Source organism: Taudactylus pleione, unplaced genomic scaffold (genome assembly GCF_031769625.1).
Source record: "Taudactylus pleione unplaced genomic scaffold, aTauple2 ptg000465l, whole genome shotgun sequence".
Classification (NCBI taxonomy): Eukaryota; Metazoa; Chordata; class Amphibia; order Anura; family Myobatrachidae; genus Taudactylus; species Taudactylus pleione.
The window spans coordinates 1,088,849-1,104,062 of NW_028284867.1; the positions used below are offsets into that span (position 1 = coordinate 1,088,849).

Consider the following 15,214-nt stretch of genomic DNA (forward strand, 5'->3'; position numbering starts at 1 on the left):
TACGGGATGTTTAAGAGAGGAGGGCCCCCGTGTGCAGCCTGCTCTGTGCAGGCCCCCTCCTCTCTCTGGTGCAGTAGACTCTGGCATTGTCTCCTGTAACATGGCGCCATGTTACTGGAGACAATGGGTGCCATGTTACTGGAGACAATGCCAGAGTCTACTGCACCAGAGAGAGGAGGGGGCCTGCACAGAGCAGTCTGCACAGGGGGGCCCTCCTCTCTTAAACTGCCTCTGGGCGCAGCACAGTTTTTCCAATACTTATTGCACCATTCAATGTGTTTAATGTTATTTAATCAGTCTCCACATGATGCCAATGTTCTGATTGTCATTCTTAGCACATGTAAAACCATTTTGAAACACAGAAAATAAAATCAACTCTTCACTTGGTGTCTTGAAAACTCAAATGTACATAAATAAATACTCACAATATATCTTTATCAGACAATCAGAACATTGGCATCATGTGGAGACTGATTAAATAACATTGTATCCTATCAGGTAAAAGGAAGCTGTATATAAGGGGGGAGAATATACTTTACCCCATTCATGCTCTTTGATAAAGCTTCATGTAGTGGAAGCGAAACTAGTTGGAGGATTTTCATCAAGTGACACAGTGGTTTTGCTGACTTTGGATACCCGTTTATTTCCACGGAGAGCCTTAAGCGCTACACATTGCGGTGACGGTGCCCGCTGGCTGGATTCAAGACGGCGAGAGATAACCAGGCGGTTATGTGTTGACCATATTACAGCCTCAGGATTTCCCCGTCAGAGGATAACCTTGTCCATTGGCCAGGCGGTAGGAGATGTCAATAACCGCTACACCTCTTCAGGATATACAGATGGATTATATGTGCGCTTCGAATTAGCATGGAGTCCGTGTTTCCTAAATAACATTGTACTGTTTACACCTTTGGAAAACATTCCAGCGCTACCCCTTGTCAAAACCCGGAGGTAAAATCAAAGGGGTTATTAGGACTCTCATATGTGGACTTTGGGGGTCATTCAGACCCGTTCGCGAGCAAAGGACGCTCGCAAACGGGTCGATGTTGCCCCACTGCGCATGCACACGACAGAGGGAGCACCGTCGTGCGCATGCGCGAGACCCGGACTGCGACAGCCAAGCTGTCACTCCGGGTCTCGCACCAAAGGGGGCGTGCTGTCGATGGTGACTGACAGCACGCCCCCTTTGGTGGGCGTGGCGGCCAGACGGAGGCGTTCCCATGGGAACGCCTACCGTCTGAAGCCGGCCCACTGACATCACTAGTGATGTCAGTGGGAGTGATTTTGGCTCTGATAGAGCCAAAATCACTCCAGGGCTTGCGGCAGCGAGACCCTACCGCAGGGTCTCCATCGCAAGCCCGATGGTCGCGATGGTCTTGACCATCGCGACCATCATCATGGACGCTCGCATAAGCTGTGGGTCGTAACCCACAGCTATGCGAGCGTCCATGAGGACGCTCCTAAAACAGGTAGGAAGGCCCTGATTCAGAGCGAGCGCTCTGGTCAGAGCGTTCAGCTCTGAATCAGGCCCTTTGATCGGGTGAGAACTGTCAGATTAAGATTGGTCACAGTTTACATGCAATATACAATTTTTTTATATTTTTATGTTTTCTTTAGTAAACCTGTCAGTTATGCAGGTTTCTATTAGGAATCAAGAGGTTCCATGGTAATATATGATAGTCTGTACTAGGGGTGAGCGGGTTCGGATTTCTGAAATCCGAACCCCCCCGAGCCCCCCCGATCCGAGTCTGATCCGAGTCAGGCTCGACTTTTCCCGCCTGACTCGGATCTGAAATCGAGGCAAAACGTCATCATCCCGCCTTCCGAGTCTCGCGGGTTTTGGATCCTATATAAGGTACCCGCGTCGGCGCCATTTTCTCACTCGGCTGTGGACAGTGAAGAGGGAGGGTGGGAGTTAGGGCTGTGTAGTGTAGTGTAGTGTAGTGCTGCTGTTGTCCACTACTTCAAAGTCCATAGGGGCTGGCTGTGTTGTGCTGTGCTGCTGTTGTTAATAGGGGCTGTGTCCACTACTTCAAAGTCCATAGGGGCTGGCTGGACTGTGTTGTGCAGTCAGTTCTCCATAGGGGCTGTGTCCACTCCAAAGTCCTGTGCAGTGTCCCAGTCCTAAAGGAGTGCTGTAGTGTTGTCCAGGGGGTGCTCTGTCCATCAGGGGTGCTCCCCCCAAGTGCTAAAAAAATAATATATTTTCTGTGTTTGTGAATTGTGTGCGCAGTAGCCGCACGTGCATCAACAAAGTAGTGCCAAGCGTGCGCCTGTGTCATAAGTAAAGGGCCGGCTGGCTTGACCGTTAAAGGGTGTTGTAACCCCCAAAAGTACACTCCAGTCCAAACCAAAAAAAAATTATTTTCTGTGTTTGTGAATTGTGTGCGCAGTAGCCGCACGTGCATCAACAAAATAGTGCCAAGCGTCCGCCTGTGTCATAAGTAAAGGGCCGGCTGGCTTGACCGTTAAGGGTGCTGTAACCCCCGAAAGTACACTCCAGTCCAAACCAAAAAAAAAATTATTTTCTGTGTTTGTGAATTGTGTGCGCAGTAGCCGCACGTGCATCAACAAAGTAGTGCCAAGCGTGCGCCTGTGTCATAAGTAAAGGGCCGGCTGGCTTGACCGTTAAGGGTGCTGTAACCCCCGAAAGTACACTCCAGTCCAAACCAAGAAAAAAATTATTTTCTGTGTTTGTGAATTGTGTGCGCAGTAGCCGCACGTGCATCAACAAAGTAGTGCCAAGCGTGCGCCTGGGTCATAAGTAAAGGGCCGGCTGGCTTGACCGTTAAAGGGTGCTGTAACCCCCAAAGTACACTCCAGTCCAAACCAAAAAAAAAATTATTTTCTGTGTTTGTGAATTGTGTGCGCAGTAGCCGCACGTGCATCAACAAAGTAGTGCCAAGTGTGCGCCTGTGTCATAAGTAAAGGGTCGGCTGGCTTGACCGTTAAAGGGTGCTGTAACCCCCGAAAGTACAGTCCAGTCCAAACCAAAAAAAAAATTATTTTCTGTGTTTGTGAATTGTGTGCGCAGTAGCCGCATGTGCATCAACAAAGTAGTGCCAAGCGTGCGCCTGTGTCATAAGTAAAGGGCCGGCTGGCTTGACCGTTAAAGGGTGCTGTAACCCCCAAAGTACACTCCAGTCCAAACCAAAAAAAAATTATTTTCTGTGTTTGTGAATTGTGTGCGCAGTAGCCGCACGTGCATCAACAAAGTAGTGCCAAGTGTGCGCCTGTGTCATAAGTAAAGGGTCGGCTGGCTTGACCGTTAAAGGGTGCTGTAACCCCCGAAAGTACAGTCCAGTCCAAACCAAAAAAAAAATTATTTTCTGTGTTTGTGAATTGTGTGCGCAGTAGCCGCACGTGCATCAACAAAGTAGTGCCAAGCATGCGCCTGTGTCATAAGTAAAGGGCCGGCTGGCTTGACCGTTAAAGGGTGCTGTAACCTCCAAAGTACACTCCAGTCCAAACCAAAAAAAAAATTATTTTCTGTGTTTGTGAATTGTGTGCGCAGTAGCCGCACGTGCATCAACAAAGTAGTGCCAAGCGTGCGCCTGTGTCATAAGTAAAGGGCCGGCTGGCTAGACCGTTAAAGGGTGCTGTAACCCCCGAAAGTACACTCCAAACCAAAAAAATATATATTTTCTGTGTTTGTGACTTGTGTGCACTGTGGCTGCACGTGCATCAACAAAGGAGCAGCGCCAAGCGTGCGCCTGTGTCCCATAAATAAAGAGTCGGCTGGCTCATTTCTTAAAGGGTGGTGTAACCCACAAAGTGCACTACTCTCCAGCAAAAATAAAAAAATATTTTCTGTGTTTGTGTGCGCTTTAGCCGCACGTATATATATCAATATAACATAAATGGAGGACCAAACTTTCTCCGATAAAAATAAAATAGGGAAAGATCAAGAACCACTTCCTCCTAGTGCTGTTGCTGCTGCTGGGAGTTGTTCATCATCCCAGAGAGGAAGTAGGAACATCACTACTTTTACTAAACAATTGACCCTCCAACAGTCCCTAGCGATGAGGATGAAGTACGACAGCAGTCATCCTGAAGCAAAACGTATAACTGAGGCCTTGACTGCTATGTTGGTGTTAGACGTGCGTCCGGTATCCGACATTAGTGCAGTGGGATTTAGACAATTGATGGAGGTAGTGTGTCCTCGGTTCCAAATCCCGTCTAGATTCCACCTGCATCCTCAAAGCAGCAGCGACAAGCGTGCGTCTGTCTGTTAAAGGGTGGTGACACCCTCAAAGTGTGCTACACAAACAATTAAAATATTGTTCTTTTTTTTTCTGTCTTTGTGAATTGTGTGGGCTGTAGCCGCACCTGCATCCTTAAAGCAGCAGCGACAAGCGTGCGTCTGTCTGTTAAAGGGTGGTGACACCCTCACAGTGTGCTACTCAAACAATTAAAATATTGTTCTTTTTTTTCGGTCTTTGTGAAATGTGTGGGCTGTAGCCGCACCTGCATCCTTAAAGCAGCAGCGACAAGCGTGCGTCTGTCTGTTAAAGGGTGGTGTAACTCTCAAAGTGCTCCAAAAAATAAAAAACTATTTTTTTAATGTGTTTGTGACTTGTGTGCGATGTAGCCGCACTTGCATCCTCAAAGCAGCAGCGACAAGCGTGCGTCTGTCTGTTAAAGGGTGGTGACACCCTCAAAGTGTGCTACACAAACAATAAAAATATTCTTCTTCTTTTTTCTGTCTTTGTGAATTGTGTGGGCTGTAGCCGCACCTGCATCCTTAAAGCAGCAGCGACAAGCGTGCGTCTGTCTGTTAAAGGGTGGTGACACCCTCAAAGTGTGCTACACAAACAATTAAAATATTGTTCTTTTTTTTCGGTCTTTGTGAAATGTGTGGGCTGTAGCCGCACCTGCATCCTTAAAGCAGCAGCGACAAGCGTGCGTCTGTCTGTTAAAGGGTGGTGACACCCTCAAAGTGTGCTACACAAACAATTAAAATATTGTTCTTTTTTTTTCGGTCTTTGTGAAATGTGTGGGCTGTAGCCGCACCTGCATCCTTAAAGCAGCAGCGACAAGCGTGCGTCTGTCTGTTAAAGGGTGGTGACACCCTCAAAGTGTGCTACACAAACAATAAAAATATTCTTCTTTTTTCTGTCTATGTGAATTGTGTGGGCTGTAGCCGCACCTGCATCCTTAAAGCAGCAGTGACAAGCGTGCGTCTGTCTGTTAAAGGGTGGTGACACCTCAAAGTGTTCTACACAAACAATTAAAATATTGTTCTTTTTTTTTCGGTCTTTGTGAAATGTGTGGGCTGTAGCCGCACCTGCATCCTTAAAGCAGCAGCGACAAGCGTGCGTCTGTCTGTTAAAGGGTGGTGTAACTCTCAAAGTGCTCCAAAAAATAAAAAACTATTTTTTTAATGTGTTTGTGACTTGTGTGCGATGTAGCCGCACTTGCATCCTCAAAGCAGCAGCGACAAGCGTGCGTCTGTCTGTTAAAGGGTGGTGACACCCTCAAAGTGTGCTACACAAACAATAAAAATATTCTTCTTTTTTCTGTCTTTGTGAATTGTGTGGGCTGTAGCCGCACCTGCATCCTTAAAGCAGCAGCGACAAGCGTGCGTCTGTCTGTTAAAGGGTGGTGACACCCTCAAAGTGTGCTACACAAACAATTAAAATATTGTTCTTTTTTTTCGGTCTTTGTGAAATGTGTGGGCTGTAGCCGCACCTGCATCCTTAAAGCAGCAGCGACAAGCGTGCGTCTGTCTGTTAAAGGGTGGTGACACCCTCAAAGTGTGCTACACAAACAATTAAAATATTGTTCTTTTTTTTTCGGTCTTTATGAAATGTGTGGGCTGTAGCCGCACCTGCATCCTTAAAGCAGCAGTGACAAGCGTGCGTCTGTCTGTTAAAGGGTGGTGACACCCTCAAAGTGTGCTACACAAACAATAAAAATATTCTTCTTCTTTTTTCTGTCTATGTGAATTGTGTGGGCTGTAGCCGCACCTGCATCCTTAAAGCAGCAGCGACAAGCGTGCGTCTGTCTGTTAAAGGGTGGTGACACCTCAAAGTGTTCTACACAAACAATTAAAATATTGTTCTTTTTTTTTCGGTCTTTGTGAAATGTGTGGGCTGTAGCCGCACCTGCATCCTTAAAGCAGCAGCGACAAGCGTGCGTCTGTCTGTTAAAGGATTACATCGGTGACAGCATCCAAGTAGGCATGTCAGACAGTCCGTACCTGTACTGGCAGGAAAAAGAAGCAATTTGGAGGTCCCTGTACAAACTGGCTCTATTTTACCTGAGTTGCCCCCCCTCCAGTGTGTACTCCGAAAGAGTGTTTAGTGCAGCCGGGAACCTTGTCAGCGAAAGGCGTAGGAGGTTGCTTCCACAAAATGTGGAGAAGATGATGTTCATAAAATGAATTATCAACTCTTCCAGGGAGACCAGCCTCCAGAACGTACAGAGGGACCTGTGGTTGTGGATTCCAGCGGGGACGAATTAATACTCTGTGAGGATGAGGATGTACACAACACTGAAGAGGGTGAGGAATCAGTGGATGAGGAGGATGAGGACGACATCTTGCCTCCGTAGAGCCAGTTTGTGCAGGGACAGATTAATTGCCAGCTTTTTTTGTGGGGGCCCAAACGAACCAATCATTTCAGCCACAGTCGTGTGGCAGACCCTGGCGCTGAAATGTTTGGTTTGTTAAAGTGTGCATGTCCTGTTTATACAACATAAGGGTGGGTGGGAGGGCCTAAGGACAATTCCATCTTGCACCTCTTTTTTTTCTTTGAATTATGTACTGTTTGGGGCCTAGTTTTTCAAACTGCCATCCTGTCTGCCACTGCAGTGTCACTCCTAGATGGACCACGTGTTTGTGCCTCCCACTCGTATCTCTTAGCATAGTCATCCAGCTACCTCGGTGCAACCTTTTGGATATAAAAACACTATTGTGAGGTGTGAGGTGTTCAGAATAGACTGGAAATGAGTGGAAATTAAGGTTATTGAGGTTAATAATAGAATAGGAGCAGAAAAACCCACAAATTATGTGATTTTAGCTGTTTTTATGCTTTTTTTCAAAAAAATACAGATCCAAAACACAAAACCCAGAACCCAAAACACGGAAGGGTGGTTTTGGCAAAACCAATCCAGATCCAAAACACGAAGAAAGATCCAGATCCAAAACCAAAACACAAAACACGAAAAGTGGCCGGTGCACACCCCTAGTCTGTACAGACTTTTACAATATTAAGGTGATTGTTATATGTCATTTGTATACCATTACTGATATGCTTATTGTGTATTTATTAAATTCATGGTAGATTTATTTGGTGTCTTGAATTCATTTCTGCCACGTTAAGTATTTATTTGTAATTACAAATCCAATTAGTGCAACACCATCAGTGTATTATCTGTGTTTGGGATCATCAGCTGGTGATCTTTTATTGGGTTTGCAGCTGTGGTCTATTATTCAATTGTAGTTTATTTCGCCAGGCTGTTATTTGGTGTGCCACATAAAAATATGACTTATGTAACAATTTTTGCAATGCGCATAGGCGCTTACACCAGTATTTTTTTATTAATTGTATCTTATATTCTCACCCAAGTATATTCTCGCCTGAAGAGGGAATGATCCCCAGTCTGATGCGAGGGTGGTTTGAGGTCTAACAACGCAATAGTGATAAACCATCTCTAGCTCTCCAGCTGTTTTCCGCTACATGGATCATGCTTTGAGTTGTAGTTCACAACCAACTGGAACGCTGTTATATATTTGGACTGCAAATGGGAGAATATATTCCTTTCTGCAAATTATAAGGTTATTCCAAGGCACAAGGATTTCATATAAGGACATGATGTCCATAGGGTAAACAGTTTTATAAAGGACAAGGAGTTTTACCAGGAGGACCAGCAAATGTTTCTGAAGTTTATGCCTTCCACCAAATAAAAGTTCCTCTTCATTTCATGATCAAGAAGGTAACCTGTGGTCTTAGCAAAACTCATAGAGATTTGTGGCGTTGAGCCTACTTACCTCCCATGAGGAACAGCAGCCCAGCGACGTACTGCATGAGCCCCCTGTCCCAGCAACACCCCAACACTCCGATGATCCAACCAAACAGGATAATGGCGACTGCCATGCCCATGAATCCAGCCGTCATCCTGCGTAAATCTGTGGGAATAGAAGGAAGAATGATTGGACAGGGCCTGCGGACATGATTTAAGGTATAGTTTTCTCTGACACCAGGCCGAACAAGACACCTCTAAGCTTACACTGTAGACACATGTCAACACCGCTGGACAACATCATTAAAACAAATCTATTGCATTTTACTTTGAATTCAATAAACTTTTACAGAACAGGAACAAACAATAACATCCTACTTGTAAGTTGCACTGTGCAGCTGTCCATGAAGAGAGAATAGAACTGACCACACATTCAGAACTATTATTGGACAATGTGAACATCGTTGGCTGGACAACCAGAGGTTCCGATGACCACCTAGTTGGGTTTGATTCAATGGCCCTTGATCTGCGTATGCAGAAGTTCCACCCACAGGTGACTGGGTTGTTTGCAAAATTAGATCAGTTAAATGAGGTGGGTGGGTGGGGAGGGGGGCAATTATATGGGTGTTCCTTACTGTGCCAGGGGCACAAAGCTATCAGCACATCTGTGCTAGGAAGCCCATCTAGGGGGTATGTTGATACTAAAGTTCGGGCTTATAGACGAAAGTGTTGCCCATAGTAACTAATCAGATTCTACTTATCATTTTATTTAGAACCTTCTAGAATATAATACCTAGAACCTCACTGGTTGCTATGGGAAGCATCTCCACTTCTATAAGCCCAGGTTTTTTACTTTAGTAAATATACCGCTAGGTGCGCTAGTACAGAAATAAGGAGTTTTGCACTAAACACCCGTTTTATAAGCAAGGTACAGTGTTTCTAGAAATGAGATAATTGCATTGATTGGCTTGGAAATGTTGCACTAATAATCACATACAATGACTTCAGGTTTTATATATTTGTTTCTTAGCAAATATGGAGTTATTTCTACTGATGTGTCTCCAGTTTCGAATATTAGAAGCACGGTTATCTCCCTAGAATACATGACAATTATTGCAGTGCTATCCAATAAATCTTCTGCATCTTCAATATTTACCGTCCTATGGACCTCATTCAGAGCCGATCGCAAAAAGCGAGCGCTCGCACTGAATGAGGGTGGTCGCTTTTTTTTTTAAAAATGGCCTCCTGGCCGCTTGCTAAGTTGTGAGTGACCACCCACAGCTTTTGCGAGCGGCCAGGTGATGGTCGCGATGGTCTCGACCATCGTGACCATCGGGCTTGCGACGAGACCCTTGTGGTAGGGTCTCGTCTGCCACAAGCCCCAGTGAGCTTCCGGGTCTCTAGTAGAGCCGGAAGCTCACTACTGACATCACTGGCGATGTCAGTAGGGCCGCCCACAAACGGCAGGCGTTCCTTCAGGAACGTCTCAGTTTGTCCAGCCACCTCCCCCCACCCCACCTACAAAACGGGGCGAGCTGTCGATCAACATAGACAGCCTCCCCGTTTGTAGCAAGCCCCGGAGTGAGTGAATTTCTCACTCGCTACAGGGCTTGCGCAATGCCCAACCATCGACCCGCTTGCAAGCGGGTCTGAATCAGGCCCTATATGCGCTCTAAAAACTCATACAAATTAATGCATTTAGCACACTGTGCCCTGTCTGACAACAGAATGGTCTGCTGTCAATCTCTGAGTATACTTAAGTATATATATAATAGGTGCCCACTTTGGGGGGGTTTCAGTTTCCCGGAATCCACCTAAAACTGAATCTCTCAGTTTGATGACCCTTTATGCCATCTTGCTGCCGCTCATCCATATAATTCATCTCCAGCCCTGTGTAACCAGGCTATAATTTGCAAGGCCTCCAGCAGAATCACAATCTAGTAGGTAAAGCTAGTTCTGTCATTCTGGTACTTAAGTTGGCATGATATTCTTGTCTAGGGTTGTCCATATAACTGGGATCTGCTGATGGTCACATAGAATATTGTATCCTGCCATCTAGTGTTACCCTAGCTGTGTGACACTCACCCTGTCTTCTTTTCTGTACAGATGGAAAGTATTAAATAAACATGAATGAGTAACAAAAAAGGTACAGCAAGATTTATTTTTCTTTACTCTTTTATGATATCAATTATTTGTGTATTGTCTGTTGGAGAATATTCTTTTTTGTTCAAGCATCAAATATGCAGGGAAGATTGTGGGATAAACTTTTCATGTACATGAAGAATTAACACAAAATATATGAGAGTACACTTTCACAAAAAAAGAGAAACTCCACTAGTGGCAAGTTGTGATATAGCACCACCTTCTGTCCCTCCAGTATAACTGCTCATGTCGTAATTTGCCTGTAGCTGTTGCTATACTCCAACATTAACTACACAACAAGCTTTTTCACTATCCATATATACAACAAGAAATATCAAAGCAAGACAAAATAATTTCTTGGCCATGGCTTATGCATCTCTTCTGCAAGATTTACTGTATGTTGCCCAAACTAATAACTATTTTTCATGAAAAATATTCTCTTAATGTATTATCATTTTGTTGTAATGCCCCTTCCTTCAGACAGAAGTCAATAAGCATAATTTGAACTTATAACTGTCTAGTTTTTCATTTTACCTGTTAACTACACACAGGGCCAGATTAAGGTCTGTGGGGGCCCCTGGGCAACAAACATGTGGAGGCCCCTATTACGTGCCCTTTATGCAGTGCACCCAGTAGTAGTGCATCCCAGGAGTGTTGCCCCTTATGCAGTGCCCCCTATGCAATGCCCCCTGTAGTTATACCCAATAGTAATGTTAGTGTTAGTGTTCCCAATAGTAATGCCCCCTGCATATATACCCCCAGTAGTAATACCCCTGTAGTCATGCCCCCTGTGTGTGCCCAATAGTAATGCCCTCAGTAGTAATACCCCTGAGGTTGTGTCCCCTGTGGTAGTGGCACCAGTAGTAATGCCCCCTGTGGTAGTGGCACCAGTAGTAATGTCCCCCCCGAGTAATGCCCCCAGTAGTAATGCCCCCCCCCCAGCAGTGGAAAAGCCGCTTGCGCTAAAGAGAAAAAAAAATATCATACTTACCTTAAGCCCCGCTCCCGCTGCCTTCTGATCCGCCCGGCTGGCGCTGCTCCTCTGCACTATGGGAGAGACGCATGAAGTCTCTCCCATAGTTCTCTGCCTGAGCCGGAAGCCGGAGCTCACGGGTGAGCTCAAGCCTCCGGCTCTGGCTGCCGCTGCGTGGAGGGAGCCGGGCGCCCGCTGGTTACAATCTCAGCGGGCGCCTGGTGTCTCCGTGCGGCACCGGGGTTAGGTGTCCGGAGGAGGCGGAACTGGTTCCGTCTCCTCCGGCTCACTTTAACCCCGATGGCTGGGTGTGGGGGCCCTTCAGGTGTGGGGGCCCAGGGACGATCGGCCCTGTCGCCCTGACTACACAGTGGAGGCAGCCATTTTGCGGGATAAACCAATATTCACTTGAAACTAATGACATCACTGTAGTACAAATGGCTGCACAGGAAAAGCCCTGTCCACATGAGTGTTACTATCAGTAAGGCTAATTTGCAAACCACAAAAAGGCCCTACAACACCTTTCATGTGCAGAAGTGTACCTACATTTGCAGACTGGCAAAAAATATGCATTGTGGAAACAGTGAAACTATTACATCAATCAGTCCAATGTATTTATACTCTATGATGAAGTGCAGCCTATCCTGTTTTATCTATTAAGAAATGCATTTTGAAGTTGCTCATTTCCCATTGCCATATTTCTGTAAAAAAAAAAAAAAAAAGAAATAAATGTATATGATCGGTGGCGTATTTATAAAGGGTGACGGGTGTGTGGTGGACACGGGCCCCTGAGTTTAAGGGGGCCTGACCTCCACACTCTGCACCCATTCCATCTACACTCATCTCCCATGTTGGCAGTGACAATGCTGCAAAAATCGGCGGGAAAATGGTGGCCATTTTCCCATTGTTTGTGCAGTAGGAAAATCACCGGAAAAATGTCTGCTGCTCCATTTTCCCGGAGACCTGTACATGCACAGTAGACTAGTGCTCAATAATCTGCTGCTGGCTAGAAAGGAGGAGACCCAGACAAAGACATGGGTCCCCCTCCTCTCTTAACACGCCCCTGTATATTGTCATTACTCAATATCAACTGCATTCATTGGTGTTTCTTACATTAAGTTTTAAAATGTATAATTTAATGCTTTTATTTGTAGTGTTAAGTTTAAGACTTAGGGGCCTATTCATCAACACTAAAATAACGTTTTTAAGGACATTTTCCTTAAATAACGTTATTTTGGTATTCATGAACAGACTTTAACACAGGAGATATCACAGATATCTCCTTGCTAAGTCCCCCTGCGTTAATTTCCACTCTCCCCATACATTAGTATGGGGATGTTGAAATTATGGTATTCATCAAATTCCGAAAATTATCAATTTTCGGAATTTGATGCAGTTACTATTCGCCACTGTGAGGTGGCAAATAGCAGAATCCACTTACCTGTATCCGCGTGTGCAGGTCCCCCGACGAGTCCCTCCGGCGCTCTGCTCCGTCCTCAGGCTCCGGAGGCTGGTCTGTCATGTGTGCTCCCCAGCAGAGCACAAGAAAGTTTAGAAAAAGAAAAAAAAAATATATTTTTTTCTAATCTGTCATGTGGTCTGCTGGGAAACCACATGACAGACCAGCAGGACGGAGCCGGAGGCTGCTGCGTGGACAGGTAATTCGGGGGGGGGGGTGGGGGGGTGGGGTCGGTACGAAACTTAACGCATCTGTAGGCAGTGCTGCGCATGCGCTGGTTTTACAGATGTAACAGCGCATGCGCAGCACTGTTTCCAGATGCGATAAGGTAGTGTAGGCAGGGAAAAGTATCTATTTCCCGAAAAGCTGTCATCGCAAAAATGACAGCTTTTCGGAATAGATACTTATGGAGAGGTGGAATGATGAATTCCACCTATAATTAGCTAGAACTCCATGAGAGTTCTAAAGCTAATTATCTCCATTGAATTTTTACGTTTAATGAATAGGCCCCTTAAGGATGCAAATGAAACATTCTACAGCTGAATACCATAAGGGATTCTGGCTAACAGGACATCCTTTCACAATGTGGAGATCTCTGCAAACCAACATGGCTGCACTCTGGTGTCAGCCTCCTGCAGGAATGATGCATCGTGGGCAACGTGTCCTCCGTCCAGACTGCGGTTCAAACAGTGGCATCAAAAAAGAGCTCTACATTATAGCAGGTTTAAGGTCAAAGCTCCTCATATTGTGGACAACTTTTAGTCATCAAAGGGCTTGGCCCGGCCACTCGTGACCTAGACCCCAGACCAGCAGGCCCAGTATTTTCTTGCACTGACCATATCAGCCCAGCAATTAGTAAATTGCCCAGTGCTCATTTGAAGCATGGCTTACATGGGCTACTTGCTGTTAACATACCCCAACTAAGAAAGCCTTAAATACTACTACACCCCGAAAATGACATTTTCAATTATAAGCAATGTAATTCAAAAACATTGTTCAGTGATAACCTGATTTTCTACTGCATCTATGTTACAAACTCCTTCCCTGCTCTATTACAGTTGGCTGGAGCCCTGTAGGATTTCCTAGGTCAAATTAATGAGACTGCAGTCATCTAAGTTGCTGTGACATCACACGTCCCATATCGTGCGTATTGCTGAACCAATCTGCACAGACCATTTCTCCAGAGGGAGCTGTAACCCCATCATTCAAAATTTTGGAATTTGGACATGGACATACGATCAAGTGACTTTGTGAAGCTCTAGGCTGCTCCCAACTCACTGCCAACCTTTCTCTAAGTATATCCATGCGTTGCTGCATGCACCCCTATCAGAAGCATGTGGCGCCCTTTCTACTGTGCCAAACGGCAGTGGTCGGGTTGTACCTTCCAACGCACTTTTGTCCCTATCTGCTGGTACAGAAAGGAAGTCCATTAAAATCGTGGGCATTCTGTTTTATTAGTAAAGCGGATAATATAGGTTTTGTCGACAGTGTATATATATATATATATATATATTTATATTTATATATAAGCCAAAATGGTCCGGCACTCACATAAAAGGATAACTTTGCCCGCTGCCTCCACACAAAATAGTAAATGCAAAAACAACAGTGTGGCACTCAGGACTGAACAGACATTCAAAGAATGCGCAACACTCTAATACCCCTTTTACACCAAAATCCCGGGTCCGACCCTGGAATTTGAACACTGGTCAATCCCGGGTTGAACTCGGCTTCAGACCACGTTTACACTGCAACTCGACCCGGGGTTTGCCCCGTTTACACTGAACCCTCGTAATCCCTGCTTTTCTCTATAGAAGTCATTAAAAATGGTCTGCTTTAAGGTCTGACAAAGATGGTACAAAAGGCAGCAAAAGAGAGGGGTGGGGACTGATTACAGCATTGCTACAGGCTGCTGTTCTGGCTGTGTATCAGCCAGCGTTTGTGGCTGCTGGTCAGACTGTGGTGCAGGCTGTAGTTCTGGCTGTGTGCCTGCCTGCGCTTGTGGCTGCTGGTCAGGCTGTGGTGCAGGCTGCTGATCTGGCTGTGGCAGGCTGTGTATCAGCCTGTGTTTGTGGCTGCTGGTCAGGCTGTGGTGCAGGCTGCTGTTCTGGCTATGGCAGGCTGTGTGCCTGCCTGCATTTGTGGCTGCTGGTCAGGCTGTGGTGCAGGCTGTAGTTCTGGCTGTGGCAGGCTGTGTATCAGCCAGCGTTTGTGGCTGCTGGTCAGGCTGTGGTACAGGCTGCAGTTCTGGCTGTGGCAGGCTGTGTATCAGCCTGTGTTTGTGGCTGCTGGTCAGGCTGTAGTTCTGGCTGTGGCAGGCTGTGTGCCTGCCTGCGCTTGTGGCTGCTGGTCAGGCTGCTGTGGTGCAGGAGGTTAGGCAGGCAAGCGATGGCTTCATGTGAGTCTCTCTATGCAGGGCACTGACAAATGACATCATCTGCCAGTGCCCCAGAAGCTCCAATCAGCATCATTTGGAGCTAGCCGGGTCAAATAAGCAGGGTAGCACCCGTTCACACTGCCGCATGACATGGGAACAACCCGTTTTCAACCCTGCTCTCAACCCGAGTAAGATTGCCTGGTAAATCAACCCGGGTTATTTTTTTTCGGGAGCCGTTCACACAGAGCCTCAACCCGGATCGACAGGGCAATAACCCGGGTTATTTGTTTGGTGTAAA

The 15,214-nt window shown here is 46.0% G+C and overlaps 1 protein-coding gene across 1 annotated transcript in view; it reads right to left on the reverse strand.

Annotated features, from left to right (window-relative positions):
• TMEM178B (transmembrane protein 178B) overlaps positions 1–15,214 on the reverse strand; it is a 408,058-nt gene that overhangs the window by 2,815 nt on the left and 390,029 nt on the right. Inside the window, exon 3 of the mRNA XM_088448759.1 lies at positions 7,994–8,131. Within this exon, the coding sequence (XP_088304885.1) occupies positions 7,994–8,131 (138 nt within the window). The remainder of the gene's footprint in view (positions 1–7,993; positions 8,132–15,214) is intronic.